This window comes from Neoarius graeffei, chromosome 4 (genome assembly GCF_027579695.1).
Source record: "Neoarius graeffei isolate fNeoGra1 chromosome 4, fNeoGra1.pri, whole genome shotgun sequence".
In the NCBI taxonomy this organism is placed as follows: domain Eukaryota; kingdom Metazoa; phylum Chordata; class Actinopteri; order Siluriformes; family Ariidae; genus Neoarius; species Neoarius graeffei.
In genome coordinates this window covers 53273196-53288933 of record NC_083572.1, presented here as the reverse complement: position 1 = coordinate 53288933, position 15738 = coordinate 53273196, and the positions used below count along the sequence as shown (strand labels likewise).

At 37.3% G+C, this 15738-nt stretch overlaps 1 protein-coding gene across 4 annotated transcripts; it reads right to left on the bottom strand.

Moving 5' to 3' along the window:
• Positions 1–218: 218 nt before the first annotated feature.
• tfap2c (transcription factor AP-2 gamma (activating enhancer binding protein 2 gamma)) lies at positions 219–14336 on the bottom strand. Of its 4 annotated transcripts, none has more exons than XM_060919368.1 (7): positions 14229–14336; positions 9831–10289; positions 9594–9645; positions 5162–5384; positions 3840–3958; positions 2643–2784; positions 219–1614 (listed from the first exon to the last, which is right to left on the bottom strand). In XM_060919368.1, exons 1-7 carry the CDS (start codon positions 14256–14258, stop codon positions 1317–1319), a joined length of 1323 nt encoding a protein of 440 aa, XP_060775351.1. In that variant the 5' UTR covers positions 14259–14336; the 3' UTR covers positions 219–1316. The 4 variants fall into 4 exon arrangements, with proteins under 4 accessions (XP_060775351.1, XP_060775350.1, XP_060775348.1 ...); XM_060919367.1 differs by having other exon boundaries at positions 9831–10292; positions 14229–14329; XM_060919365.1 differs by lacking the exon at positions 14229–14336 and adding an exon at positions 11686–12196 and having other exon boundaries at positions 9831–10292.
• Between the last annotated feature and the right edge of the window lie 1402 nt (positions 14337–15738).

Here is a 15738-nt window from a genome sequence, read left to right as displayed (position 1 = left end):
GGGAAATCCTATCATCTACTATTTAGTTTGGTTTCATATGACATGTAACAAAAGTAGCACTTTTTACTATGACTACTATTTTTCTCTTTTGCTTACATTTGAACTATTATTTACCCTTGAAATGGCTTTTATCTCCATGCCTCACTGGCAGAAGTGTATGTGCATGTGTATTAGAGTGTACTAATGAGCCAACCACATAAATGAGAAAACTTAAACAATTGTAACTATGCACAATGTTTTCTTTTTATTCTTCTTTATACTATAGCTTTAAAAGGCTTTTACACATACATGAAAAGAAAAAAAAATCCCCAAGGCCTAATTACTATATGATAAAAAAACCTAACCTATTTATAGAAAGATTAAGACATCTTTTTGAAAGCAAAACCATACACCAGAATTGTACCAGTATTTACAAATCCCATTAAATTACAACATAAATTAGAAAATATTTACATTTAGGGTGAAGAAGTGGAAGCAAATTTTCTAGTCCATTTAATCTAAAGTATAAAAAAAACATACTGTATTTACAGAAAACGTATAATATCACACAAAACACACCACACGCATTGGTCTGTCTGACTCTGATCTTCAGAAAAATGTTGGCTGTGGAGGAAAAATATTAAGCAGGTTACCAGTGTACTTAACTGGGCCAAATTTGTTCATTATTGTGATCTTAAATCAGTGAACATTTGGTGTAAAGCTAATAAGACGCTTAAAAAAAAAAAAACCCTGAAAGAATATTTGGTATTTAGTCCAAATTGTCACTTGACAAATCTTTCAGTGTATTTAGTAACATTTATATCTATACTTAGTTATGAAGAGAATAGAGAAATACATAACACTCATTCATGCTAACAATACTTCCACAGACAGAAGTACAATAACACTGCATCCAAATGAAGTCAAGCAAAAAAAGCTACTTATTCTCTCAAAGTAGGTCACATGTCTTCTGCATGTTGTATAGAGGGTCAGCACCAAAGATGATGATATCAAAAATGTGGGACTTTCTCTTCATGAAAAAAACCTAAAATCCACATATAAACTCTTGAAATGGTATCTGGTTAAGAAAAGAGAGAAAAAAAAGCTCCCACCATATTTTTGGATGAGCATGTGTCTAGAGATGTTGGTGGAGAAATTACAACAAGCTGTGCCAGCTACTCGGAACAGCAAAGAATAGCTGGCATCTGTGTTCTGGAAGACCAGAATATGAAGGAAGGGGCACTGAGCCATTAACAACTAGACTGACAAGAAGGTGATGAGGCACCGGCCGCTCTGTGGTCCTGAAAAAAAAAATGTTCTAGCACAACCTGGATGCTTCACTTCCTGTGCTTGTCCATCTTGTCCATAGCTTTGCTGCTTCCATCTGAGGAGCCTTGTGAGGAGTCTCCAGCTGCATTAAGGTACATTTTGTCCACCTGCTTCAGAGCCTCATTGAGGTAGTTCTGCAGCGAGGTCATGGCAGCACAGATGGCTGGTGAGCCAAAGCCGTGTGTGATGAGGCTGAAGTGAGTCAGACAGCCTTGGATGCCCGGGTCGAGGATGGGAACTGGCCGTGAGTTGCCCAGCGGACTGCGATCCTGGGTCAGGAGGTCTGTGAACTCCTTGCAGATTTGCCTTTGTGGAAAAAATGCCAGATATTTGTTAAGTACAAAACATGAATTCTCTTATATTATTACCACAATTTTACGACAAAAGTGAGATAACACAATACAAAAGCAGTGTTTAAAAAATGATACATCTTTGTCAATATGAACCACCAAAAAGTGACTTTAGGCCCTGTCTTATGAACATCAAGAACAGTGTGCAGCCACACTTGCACACACACACACACACACACACACACACACACACACACACACACACACACACACACACACACACACCTGCCAACTGCCTTCAGAATGATCCCCAGGTGTATACAGTGTGCCTACTGCCATAAAAATTCTATCAGATTAAATATTGTATTAAACTATATCAATATTATATTAATATTAGCATACAGTATATGATAAAACATAAGAGGTATTTTAGAATAAAATACATAACTGTATTGTTTTGTTAGATGGTTCAGTGGAACCATTAAAAGCAAAAGTTTTCAAATATTTTGTATCCATGGGCACTTAACTGAAAAAATAAAATAAAAAAATAATAAAAAAAACAGTTAGTTGAAGCGGTAGATCTTTACCTTCCCAAACATTCCACTCAGAGAACACATTTTATTAAAATAGTGATAAGATTCAAGTGAACATTATTTATACCCAACTTGTTTGTGAGGTATTGAGATTTGGATTAAATCCATTCAAGTGTCCAGTCAAATAAGTTTGATAATGGTGGGATGTAATTTGTACCACTGTCACAAAATTGAATTTAAAAAGAAATTGCAGATCCCCTGGCTATGTTTCACAAACTCCTGGATCCAATTTTGAGAATCATGGTCTTAAAGATTCTCCAAATTCTCTCACACAGGCTTTGCCTTTAAGAAATAGTTCTAAATAGAATCCATTTAACAAGCTAAGAATCCATACCCTTTTCTAATTACTAAACAGTACATGAATTTTATTAGGATAAATTAAGAATGCAACGCAGAATGGCAATTTGTTTGTTCTTTGACAAATGAAAGCACTTTAACAACTGAAACTCACTTGGCAGCCAGAAGCATGTTTTTGCGCGAGTTGATTTCGTTGCGTTCAACATGGGGTCTTCCCAGATATTCAGCCACTGCCTTAGCAGGAAACTCTGTCTCACAGACATAACCAAAGTCACGGGCCAGGTGTACAGCCTCCCCTGCAGACATTAATCACAAATGAGTCAGATGCATGTGATTCTTTGAACCAACATTACTTAAACATTAACCCAAGAGTTCCACTAATAAATCAAATTACACCAAAATACAGACAGACTTAGACACATCTTCTGTTGGGGGGAGGGGGGTCACATTGTATAGTCACATTGCATGTGTTTACTGGGATTAATGTAGCTGAAGGCACCAAACAATCTTAGACACCCAACAGAGGCTCTTATTGATCGACTACACATAGTCATTATGTCTAACAATAACACACAAATAGCACACACATCTTTAAGGTCAGCTTCCCCTCTTGGCTACCAAACACATGATAATAAGCCCCAATTCAGCCTTCTGGTCATGTTCCTATTCCTATTAACATTGAGAATGACAGTGATACAGAAAAGAAAAAGATTCCATATAGCTGAGGGCGATAATACACATGATCCATTTATTAACATCTCTCTGATTCAAGGTTTGAATATTCTTTTATAAAAGTTAATTCTGGATATAAAGTATTGTGAAATTAAAGCCTTTGTTAGTGCATGCCCTTAAGTTTAATTTGTAGTGTGGAACTGAGGGAAAAAAATACCAGGTTAGCAATTTATGATTGAAGAGAATGCTTAGGTTACTATGCCAGTACTTGTCACTGTCTAGCGTGATAAATAGCTGCAATGTAGAAGATCCTTTGGAATTTATAGGCCTGGCTTTTATGAGACATTTCTCGCTCTTCAGGTTTTAGGCAGCTGCTTGCTAACCTTAAAATGTCAGCAGGAACATCCTTTCAGGTGGTGTGAACTCTTTCATCATGCTAGTTTTTCAAAAGCTAGGCTGGGAATAAGGATTTTGTTTAACATTTCAGAATTAAAATTTAAGCTAAATTAACCTGACTCTCCAATTAGACATTTTAGTCGTTAGGTTAATTAGAACACTGCTTGAGACAACATGGGTCAAAATATTATCAGTCACTGATAAAATGCCGCAGTAGTTCTAACATGGACCACTTATCTGACTTTATAGTCACAGTGAGGGTAATAATGGTTTCTCCATATACCTTCTACAAGTGCAGTTAGCAGAGTGACGTTAGCCGCCTTCCTGCGTCCTGCTGGTAAGTTCAGTCCAATCTTATCCAACTTCTCTCGAAGTGATCTCCCACCATTCTTTGATTTCGCCCTGTGTGATTTAAAAAAAATGTACAGACAAGCACGTTTTGAGAATAATAAGAGACCATTTTCAGTGGCTTACTGAATACGTGACTATGTGAGAAAACTGCTAATAGAAACATAGCTCCAGCGCTTCTTCAGTGAGAATTCACACAATACACACACACATTCCCCACTTAATTGAGCTGCTTCAGGTTTCTGCATGACTAGACTTGGAGGCTTGGCGTTGTCCTCTACATCGGTGAGTAAGAGAGAGACTCATCATTGGGAAGGAGTGAACACCCTGCTTCTGCCAACCCCCTCTGCCAATCTCTTTATGACCTACTTAATAAGACTCTGAGAGTGTGTGTGTGTGTGTGTGTGTGTGTGTGTGTGTGTGTGTGTGTGTGTGTGTGTTTAACCCATTGTGAGGACCGAAAAAACCCAAATGTCCTCGAAATAGTGTGTGTGTGTGTGTGTGTGTGTGTGTGTGTGTGTGTGTGTGTGTGTGTACAAATCCATTGTATTTATAGTTGATGGTTGAAAATTGTACAAGTTACTACTTATGTACACCTATTTAGTTCTAAATTTAAATGTATTTTTAATAAGTCGTTTTTATTTAGAAGTAACTTTCTAATATTTTTCTTTAGTGGGGAGCTTGGTATATTTGGAAACTTTCAGTAAAACCTTCAGGTTGAAGCTCTCTCTCAAAGCTGGTTGAGAAAAATCCAAGATCTGTAAAGCTTCACTGGGAACACAATTAAAATTTTAAATGTCTCATTTTAAAACACATCTTATTTACTGTACTATTCTATACATTATTTTATAATGTGTTCCTTCTTGTTCTACATAGTAGAAAACAGTAAAAAGGAAAAAAGCCCTTCTTTGAGCAGATATGCCCAAATGTTTGACAGGTAGTGTCTGATAATCTTAGATATTTATGATCTTCAGTTCACATCTTGCAAGTTAAAACTTACACAGTAATTAAAATCACCCACTGAACCATGGCACTAATACTAATATATCCAGTGACAACCATTACATAGTAACAGTATGTTATGTAAGCATGTTGTTTTAAACTCCACTCACACAACACAGTGTCACACATTTTACTCATATCACAGCATTCTCTATACCAAAATATAACAGAAATCAATATCAAAACCAGCACTTCACTACTATGCTTGTAGATTTATTTGACTGTATTATTTGACTGTGTATAAGCAGGTTTCACCTGCGTAGTACCCCGCCAAGCAGGGAGGCGTTGAGACACTCAGGCGGGGATAGGCGTCTCTGAACCTCGGCTACAGTCACTTTGTACTTAGAGGTGGAGCTGAGCAGAGAGAGGCGGCCAGGGACAGAACAGAACACTTCTGTGGGATTTGACACCATACCCAGCAGGGACTCCCTCTGGAAGGGAACACCTATTGGGTTGCCCTTAGGATGAGTCACTGGACCTGCACAGGAGAGATGGGGTAATGTTCATCAGTAATACAAGGGACATGAGCAAAGTGACCAAAGATAATTATCTTGTCATTCCGTTTAAAATTTGCAATGGCATTATTACTTTTGTGTTTAATAAAAATACTACAAAATGTAATATTTGTTAGACTGTCATTCTTTCTTCAACTGTTTCATTATTGGTCACTAATTCAGTCCAGAATCCAGTATCTTCCTCTCTTTTGTAAATATATTAGATTAGCTGACATTTAAATTGAAAAGTCCAGCTGTGGAAAACAGCCTTCTGTGCTTTTTTAAAGAAACTTTCACTTCAATTGGAATCCTTATGTAAACTTTTTAAAAACCTTTTTCACCCTTCCTTTATAAAGTCTGCTGGGAACCTGGGATCACTACAATATTGCATGCATGTAAATTTATCTTCACTGTGTTTGCAAGCACCTGATCACTGGAAATTAATCCATTGTCTGCAAACAGGAAGGAGTTGGGGGTGGGGGATGCCATACTTTCCTCCTCAGGAAATCTCATAAGCATATATATTCACTGATGCTCAATATGAAGACACTGTGGTCTCTGAAATTTTTAGGAAATGATCACCCCAAGGTTTTTAATGAGAAGCAGACATGCATCATCCTACACACCAATCACTAAGCAAGCAGCTACACAAGAGATGCAAGAAGTAAATACCACATTAGTCACAAATTATTGCTTACTATAAGCCATTAATTCCATAGTTCTGTTCCTACTTTCTTTACTGCTTAACAAGGGTTAGTACTAAAGAAGAAGCTGTGTTAATGCTATAGAGGGAAAGTAGCACCCTAAGATTAGCCTCCATGTCATAGTCTGAGAAAAAAAGAAAAACAAACAAACAGATGTCTTCCAGAGAAACAGGCATTATTCATGCCATTGGTTTCACAGGGGAGAGGGGAAAAAAATAATAATAATAGATAAGAATTACAGATGGCTGGTGATTTAGAACAAAACAGATATTTGTATCATGGGTATTTTTTATACACATAAACCATATGGTAACAATAATCAAATATGCAACATAAAATAATATACAAATAATGCAAAGGCTGTGTGTGAAATTCTGTGCTCAATTCGGTGTAAATTACAAGTCTGCAAAATGAGCATATGCTGACAATATGTTGTTGTTTTAAGGAATTATGACAGAATACATTTTTTTTTCCTGAGCACATCATGTGACTACCAACTGGTGTAACTGCATAAGAGGGTCATGCTTTGCTGTTAGGACCTGAGTTTGAATCCCATCATTCCAACTGCCGTCTGTGACTGAGTCATAGTTCAGCACTAGTGGACACTGAGAGCTCATGCAAAAAAACAGGGCAGCTTGCAATCCCTTGAGGACGCGTGCCCTCACCCTCCCAGAGTGACTGGAATCAGACAGGGAGTGGGAACTGGCCACATCTTACACGACAGAAACGACCAGGCAAAATAAATAAATAAAAATAAACTGTCTTCGGCACGGTGGTGTAGTGGTTAGTGCTGTCGCCTCACAGCAAGAAGATCCGGGTTCGAGCCCCGTGGCTGGCGAGGGCCTTTCTGTGTGGAGTTTGCATGTTCTCCCCGTGGGTTTCCTCCGGGTGCTCCGGTTTCCCCCACAGTCCAAAGACATGCAGGTTAGGTTAACTGGTGACTCTAAATTGACCGTAGGTGTGAATGTGAGTGTGAATGGTTGTCTGTGTCTATGTGTCAGCCCTGTGATGACCTGGCGTCTTGTCCAGGGTGTACCCTGCCTTTCACCCGTAGTCAGCTGGGATAGGCTCCAGCTTGCCTGCGACCCTGTAGAACAGGATAAAGCGGCTAGAGATAATGAGATGAGATGAGATGAGAAACTGTCTTCTTTTAGTATTACATTAGCATTACAAAGTCACACCCTGATTCAGCACAATATGAAATTATCTTTTTTCTTAAATTATTTGATTAATTTTTTTAACCTTTCTTTGCATTTTTGCTGTTTTTATTTTTTTTTAATGTGACACTGCTGTTTTGTGAGTCAGCATTTCTAATGAGCAACAGGCATTATCCTTGCTGACAAACCGCTGTGAAACACTTTTGATATGACTGTAAGTTTACATGCAAACAGGCTCACTTGCCTCATTTGTACCAAACATTTTTTGTAACTACTTTTCCACTTCTTGACTATAACTATAAGAATGACTCAGCAAATCATAATGTGTACTGTGTATTGCAAGGTTATAACCAGATCCTAAATATTGGTGGGAGGCTGCATGTTTCAAAGAAAACATAAATGTCAACATTCTTGCTGATAGCTCTGAAATGCAGTAACATGATTGTAATAAGCCCATTAAATTCATATGAAGCAAACCATAAACATAAAATTAGTGAGGATTGTCAAGTCACCTTGGAATCTCATTCAAAAGTCATCTTTATCATCATAATGTTTACTACTAATACTGCTAAGGCACCATATAACTTAGCAAGCTCTCTGACAGTGCTTAGCTAGCCAGATGTTTAACTACTGTCTCATCAAGCATGTCAAAATAAACTTCAATCATCACCTGATAGTTTTCCATTAAGTGCTGCTTATCACATAATTAGAATATGTATTCTTATATTACACAACACTGTAGCCTTGGCCAAAATATGCCTCATCTGGAAACTGAACTTCAGTTTTCTACAGTTTACCGCCGCATCAGCAGACTGAGGATTGCCTTGACAGAAATTGAAGTCAAGGCAATCCACCCTGTTTTGATTTGATTGGCTAATTTAAAAAGAACTAAAGTCTGTCATTTACTTGAATATTGTCCATTGTGGTTATGCCCATGGTATGCCATAATATTATATTTTTGCTCATCCCTTTTAAATGTTCTATTCTGCGCCCAAGCTGAGATCATTGGCTCAGATGGTAGAAGTAGTCATTTGGATAATAAAACCAAAACTGTGACTTATGTAAACCACAGAACCCCACATTGTGCCAAAGTTATCCATACTGTAATCAAGTCCTTCAAAGTATTGATGCAAATGTGCATTTGTCAAGATGCTCCACAGTTAAAAGAAACTCAAAATTACTGACTGACTGTAACACATACCATATCTGTCAAATCAGCTTGCGGTGAAAGCTTCCCATGGAGCAGACATGTGAAAAAATATATTGTATAAAATAGCAATGGCAGACATTTTCCCAAAGATTTCGGTGATGCATTCTTTTCCATCACTAAAATACAATCCCATCTAACAGGCTGATTCATTTTGATTTTATTTGTTTTGTTTTTAATAAATGCTGCCAACCATGTTACACGAATTATTCATACCAGAATTTATCACTAGTAATATAAATGACTATTTGAGTACTTGTCTTTTTCATGTTTCTCCTTTTCAAGACACTTTGTCATGCATTTCTTTTATTCTTTCATCGTTATCTATAGGCAAAACCAAATTTTAACTTCATGTCGCTAAAACTTTAACTACATCTTTTACAAGCTGGTTATATCAATTCTCCTTTATAAAGTATTATCACAAACTTTTAGATGGACAAGCCCTTCAAAAATGTCTCTGTACGCTTACTTATTTTTTTTTTTCCTATCACAACAAATGACTGAGTAAACTGTGTTTGTTTCCATGGTGCCCCACCCCAAGTGCTGTTGTTTCACGTTTTCTCCTTTCGCGTGAGTTTACTGAGGTGCTAAACTCTGACAGCACTCAACGCCAATTCAAAACACAAAAAGAATTAAGCTTAGACAACAAAGATGGCCTAGGTTTCTCCTCTCTGAGCCAGCAGAGCATTCCGCAACTTGTCAATCTGTGTGCCATTTTGAGAAGATTCCTCCTGCTGACTTTCCATTCAGCCTGAACGAGAACTACAATGCAGTGAGGATCAAACCCAGATTAGTTAAATGGAGCACATGCCCAAGAGGATTAGTGGTAAAGTTTAAACCAGAACTTCTTCAGCTCTTGCTAGACACATTTTCATTGTGCAATGCATCTGGACTGGGTGCAATAATTTATGCCATACATGCGTTACGTGCATCCCTGCATTTCCCATTATTAAAGCACACTATTTTTTAAATAAAAACAACATTATTCATAGTAAAAACCCCACTGAAATTAAGTGATCAAAACCTGTAATTTGATATCACATGACCTTGTTCCTGTTTTTGCACAAAAGTAGAACAGACAGCTGAAAAGATTGTCATTCTGCAAGGAAAGAAAACCAAACCAACCTTTTTTGATGACTGTCTGGTCAGCAGTTACAATACTGTGATCATCCACATGCTGAAACAAGACAAAATTAAAAAAGAAAATGATTACATGCCCTTTTACATGTATCAGAATGTCTCATATTATAGGTGTGTGTGTCTGGTTAAATACTTTCATTCCAATTAAGCAATAATATATGAAGAAGAAAGGCCTAATTGCTCTATTTGAAAGAATCGAGCATTTGGCTGAAGAACACTCACTTGGACGTCATCGAGTCCTTGCCCCATTTCGTGCAGTCCCATGTTCTCGCCCATTGCTGTCTCAAGTCCATGGACATGTGGAGGTAGCAACTCTGGCCGCCTAAAGCCATCTCTCCGAACACTGGATGATCCACCATCTAAGCCCAGAATCTGAGTGGCGAGTCCACTGCGGGCATGTGGTCCGATCCCGTCTTGGCTTTGACGGCCAGGCCATGGCTGTTGCTGATTAGATGCCGGGGACTGGTGGATAGAGTTAATGTTGAACGGGTCGCTGAGGTGAGAGTAAGGGTCATTTGGTTGGGTGTAAGGTAGTGGTTGGTAGGGAGGAGGGAAGTATGGAGGTTGAAAGTCAGAACCGGTTGAGTGTGATAGAGAAGGCGTCGGACTGTAGAGGGGCTGACTAACCACTGGATGATGCGGTAACCGTGAATTTCCATTACTGTTGCCATCGTGCCTGTCCTGCTGAAACGTAGATAATGTCTCATTAATGTCAACTAAAAAATGAATTTAAAAGGATACAGTTATGTAGATCTACAGCTTATACAATAAGTCAAAATGCAAAATCAATTCAGCAGTGGAGGCTCAGAGGTTAATGCTTCGGGCTACTGATAACAAGGGCATGACTTCAAGCCAAGGCACTGCCATGATGCCATTGTTGGACCCCCGAGAAAAACCCTTTCAGCTCTGGGGCACAGTATAATAACTGATCCTATGTTCTGACTCCAGCTATCTAATATACTGAGATTTGCAAAGAAATTAATTTCACTGTACTATACTTGTATATGTCACAATAGAGGTTATGCTCTTCTTAAATTGAACATAATTTAAGATAAACCAATTTAGCTATACTAATAGTATAATAAAATAATAAAATTAAAATATTATTTTAATACTAAAATAATAATAATAATAATAATAAGAAGAAGAAGAAGAAGAAGAAGAAGAAGAAGAGAGAAACTCAATTTTACCCTTGATTAATGAAATCCATATTAATTATTATTTAAGGATAGAAGCATTGTCAATATCTGACAAAAAAAAAATATCTGTTCAATTTATTTTGAGTAATATCCGTGCCATAGAGGACTTGTGCCATGATGATGTGTTTTTCTGTTCTTTTTTTAAGATCACATTTTAGCACTAGATAGATAGATAGATAGATAGATAGATAGATAGATAGATAGATAGATAGATAGATAGATAGATAGATAGATAAGGCGGCCTTATGTTAGATAATACCGTGTAACTGTCAAAGCGCGCGCGACACCCAAACAGTTCTCATCAATATGTTGTACGTCAAAGCCAAAGTGAATCAGGAGGGCTGTATAATTCATTTACAGGAAGGAAACCTGGTATTTACACCTCGCTGGCGTTAAATATAATTGAGTTTAATTAGGCTATTCGTGTAGTGGTAATGTCGAAGATTGAGCATATACGTAGAGGATGAGGATTTTATAGAGCTACAGTCCAGTTCTTCAGCAGGGAAATGAAAACAGCATAGAGTAAAGAAGTCTGCTTAAAGTCCATCATGTAGTGAAAATGTAAACGCAAATGGTAAATTATACGTTTTTAAAAATCACAGTATAACACGTTATTAGTTTGGAAAGCCGGTTATAACTTTCAGCAGATTTCCTCAGATTTTTTTTTTTTTTTACCTGATCTTGATCAGTTGTGAAATGTTAAGCTTTAAACAGAGGCACGTGAACAAGCAGCTTTGAAGACTGTACTTTTTCTTTGAAACAATTTATAGCTGTTGTGCTGAAAATATAGAACTTTTTAAACATGAATTCGAAACAGGAAATCAGCACTTATGCAAGAAGCACAGTTTTCTACTGATGTGCCCATTTACGGTACTTACCTCGCAATCCTCCTCGTACTTCACGTTGTCTGCTAACTTCCACAACATTTTTTTTTTTTTGACAGAATGCAAACGTTACAGGCCTTACACACGAAGACTTGACAAGATAAACGCTCGTCGCCTACAGTTTAGTCCAGGGAGCACACTATACACAGTGAGGAAATGCATCAACTCTGGCACACGCAGCCGCCGCGCCTCGGGAGAGACAGGGATTAATCACCGCTGAAGGACTGATCAGCACTGAGGGATTAATCACCGCTGAAGGACTGGTCAGCACTGAGTTATTAATCAGCAGTGAGGAGGTGAAACGCCGCATGAACACAACTACTCACACTGACTCTTCCAACTGCCCAAGTGATCACGTACCGAGAGGAAAAAAGAGGTTAAAAAAAAGCAGAAGATCAGCTACAAATAACAACCGCAGTGTGAAACTTCTCAAACTAAGAAAGTGGACTCCTTCTCACAGGCGAAAGTCTGTCCTGTGCTCGACTCGTTTATCCTGTTGGAAGCATCGCCACTATATTTGCATAGACACCGCGGGTGGGCGGGGACTTTAGGGTAGAATCACTCATGTCCTGGCCAATTGGTTGCTGCAGAAACAACGGACCAATCAGCGCGCTGTCCGCCTATTCATCACTCAGAGGCTCCATTTTACGTTCGATAAAACTTAAAGAAAAAGTAAAGTTGGCAGGCATATCTGATACGATTATTGCTCAGAAACTATGTTACGTTAAATTAGTGTAGACTAAATTATTAATTTTTTAATTTATGTATATCCTGTTAAAGCGTCGTCATCATCATCATCATCATCATCATCTTATTATTATTATTATTATTATTATTGTTGTTGTTGTTGTTGTTGTTGTTGTTGCTGCTGCTGCTGCTGCTGTTGATGATGATGTTGTTGTTTAAGTATAGTTAATAATATGTTTGAACTATGTGCGATGGCTCCCAATAGTTCTTCTGAACTTTCTAAAACTCTGTCTGAGGATCCAGAGCTTAACCGCCGATCTGCATTCACTTAACCACTAAGCACCAGAGATCCCCTCTCTAATCTTAATTACCGTTTTTAGCCGAGCTGCTTTTCCGCGGCCTCTCTGACGACTTTCGCTTGTTTTCGCATACAAGCTGCAGAATAACAGATAACCTCTTTCATCAAATTGGCTTTCTTCTTCTCCTTCTTCTTCTGCTTATTATTATTATTATTATTATTATTATTATTATTATTTATTCGAGGGTTACCCATTAAGCAGTGTGTTTTGTTTCTAAATGACTTCATTTGGCCTAATTTACGTTTACACAACCAAAACTTTTAAAGAAAGGTTTTTCATAGATTAAAAAAAATTCCCAGTGGAAAAACTGACGTTTTTTTTTCCAGCAGTAAATTTACAAAGAATTTACTATAAAATTAACTACTATTACTACTAGTATTATTACTATTACCATTAAATTACTATAACTTTATTATAAAAAGAAAAATGCATTATTAAGGAAGCCATTTGGTTAAAGCAATGTAAATAATCTATGTTAACCCGTTTTCATCAAAATGCAATATTAGTTAAAATAGCTGTGTGATTTTAAGAATGTTTAAGCATTTTTAAACATCAGTCCGGTTTGAATTTACTGTATTCGTGTCATTTAGATGATTACTGGAGGCAGGTGTAAACTATTTCAATTTGTAAACTCTAGCAGAGGATTTCGGCTATCAACAATTTAACCATTACTTGTTTAATGCCTTCTTATTGGGGGTTATAAATGTAACTAAATATTTGTATTTAGCCAGGTTATTATCTATATACAGTATTAGCTATAAATATGTAATATTCCATATGGCCTAGCCTATTAATTTTACATTAGCAGCACAGCACACAAGGCCTTGGGCCTTAATGGTCTTATAAAGGCAACTCTGATTATTAAATTTGTATCTATACATTTTTTTCTCTTTCTTTCGCGCAATTTAATCTCAACCAAATAATGTCACTAATGGATAAGTCTATGTGGTTAATTTAATCTAAACAAGTCAAAATTCTGTCTGGGACACAGGATATTTAGTTCTATATTCTACATTACACACTGAAAATGGGCTGCAATAAAATATTTAGTTCACCTACACTGCAGGATATAGAAAACAGTCCAGGCTCTCTCTTAGCCATTAATTAAGCAGTAATTAAACCCACAGACAGGCTTGTCTTTGTAGGATACTTGATGAGCAAAACTAAAAGCAAACTGTGAAGTTACTAATAGGCCTATTTTGTTCGTATATTATTATTATTATTATTATTATTATTATTATTATTATTATTATTGCATCTATCAATTTACCATTATTGTTCTTAACATGTTTCGTTTCATTGTGTAAACAGTCCATAGTGATGAGAACAGGTAGCAGCTTAATCCCAACAAAAGGTGACAAGATAACAAATAAAACTTCAAAACTGGGTCGACAAGAAACAGAAATAGGATCAATAGTTGTCTGCATTTTCTAACTAATATGAAAATCCCATGCATTATTCACAAAAAAATAAAAATTAAAAATAACTTACCCGCCAGTCCAGCCTCTCTATTAACGACATCTGCGAGGATATCCGTACAGTCCTTTCTGAGTAAGAGCGAATGCCTGAGATCACAAGTGCGCGTTATCGCTGACTACACCTGGTTGCCGACTTCTCTGTGTGCGCATGCGCGAAATCTGCACCACCTGAGCGGAGACCGTAAAGACGATGGACCGAGCTAATAGGTCCAAATTACGAATACGGTGCCTCATTCAAATAAGAGGAGACACGTGGTCATAACGCTAACCCGTGAACATGTGAGCCATGTTATTTAGCCCGGTTTGTTTGATTTTAGCGGTTTTACTACCATCATTACAAGATACAGCCTGTGCTCTGTGCCGCAAGGTCAGTGAATCCAAAGGTTGTTTTCTCTTTAATTAATTCAACACGAGTAGAAGATCTTACATCGTTCCCATCCAAAAAGCACAAACTGTAAGTTAGCAAGCAAGCAAATAAATAAATAAATATTAGGAAACATCAGCAAAGCCACACAATAGATATTTGACATACAGATGGTATCCTCATAAAATGATTTTATTGTTTAACCCATGATAAATATTTAGTCAAGTAGCCTACAGCCTTTATTCCCAATTATGTGTTACTTGCAATTATGTGGAATACAAACATTCCGACGTAGGTTTATTTAATAAATGGGCAAATGAGTACAATCAAGCAAACCGATTCCCAGCATGAACAAGAAAGAAATGACTGAAACTGGTTGATTTCCAGTCTGGAATCTGATAATCGAAATATCCGAGAAATCAAAGCTTTAGACACTTTTGGTAGCAAACTTTATTTGCGATTTGAACAGTTCTAAGCTCCTAATGTACTACACTTCTTCCTGAAGCTGTGTTGCACTGAGGGAAATCTAATGAAAATGAGGAAAAAAATGTTAATGACTGCGTTTCAACAAGTCAAACGTCCCCTCTTATTTCTAGCACTCCTCAGTGCTAGAAATAAGAATACACACAGAGTAACAACTGAAGCAACGTGTACATTTTGTTTGTTTGTTTGTTTGTTTTTGTTTGTTTGTTTGTTTGTTTGTTGCATTTGTGCAATAATAGATAAATCCTCAAATGTGAACTAGCAACAAAATTAGCCCATGTGCATTCAACAGTTTGCGGATTAAATCTGCCCAAACACGTGCTAAATGTACTAACACAGTACACAGTAAATATATGTGGTTTAGTTTCAGTAGACAGCTCACAGTTAAAACTCCTCTGCTACTGAAGGATTCAGCACTTCTTCGGTTGAGACTTTAAACAAGAAGCAGGACTGTGATGCGCTCTCTTGGCCACTTATAGGAACTACAGCCAGAGGAAAAAGTTTGCCAAGACCTTTGTACTATATTTCGGGGTCGAAGTCAAGACTTTACATAATGAGAGCATTAGGTAATACTGACATCTTCAGGGTTTTTTTTTAAAGATTATCAAAGACAATGTCACACAGGACATAGACAGATAGGTGACTAATTGGAGGCTCTGTTATGCAGTGGAGGCAT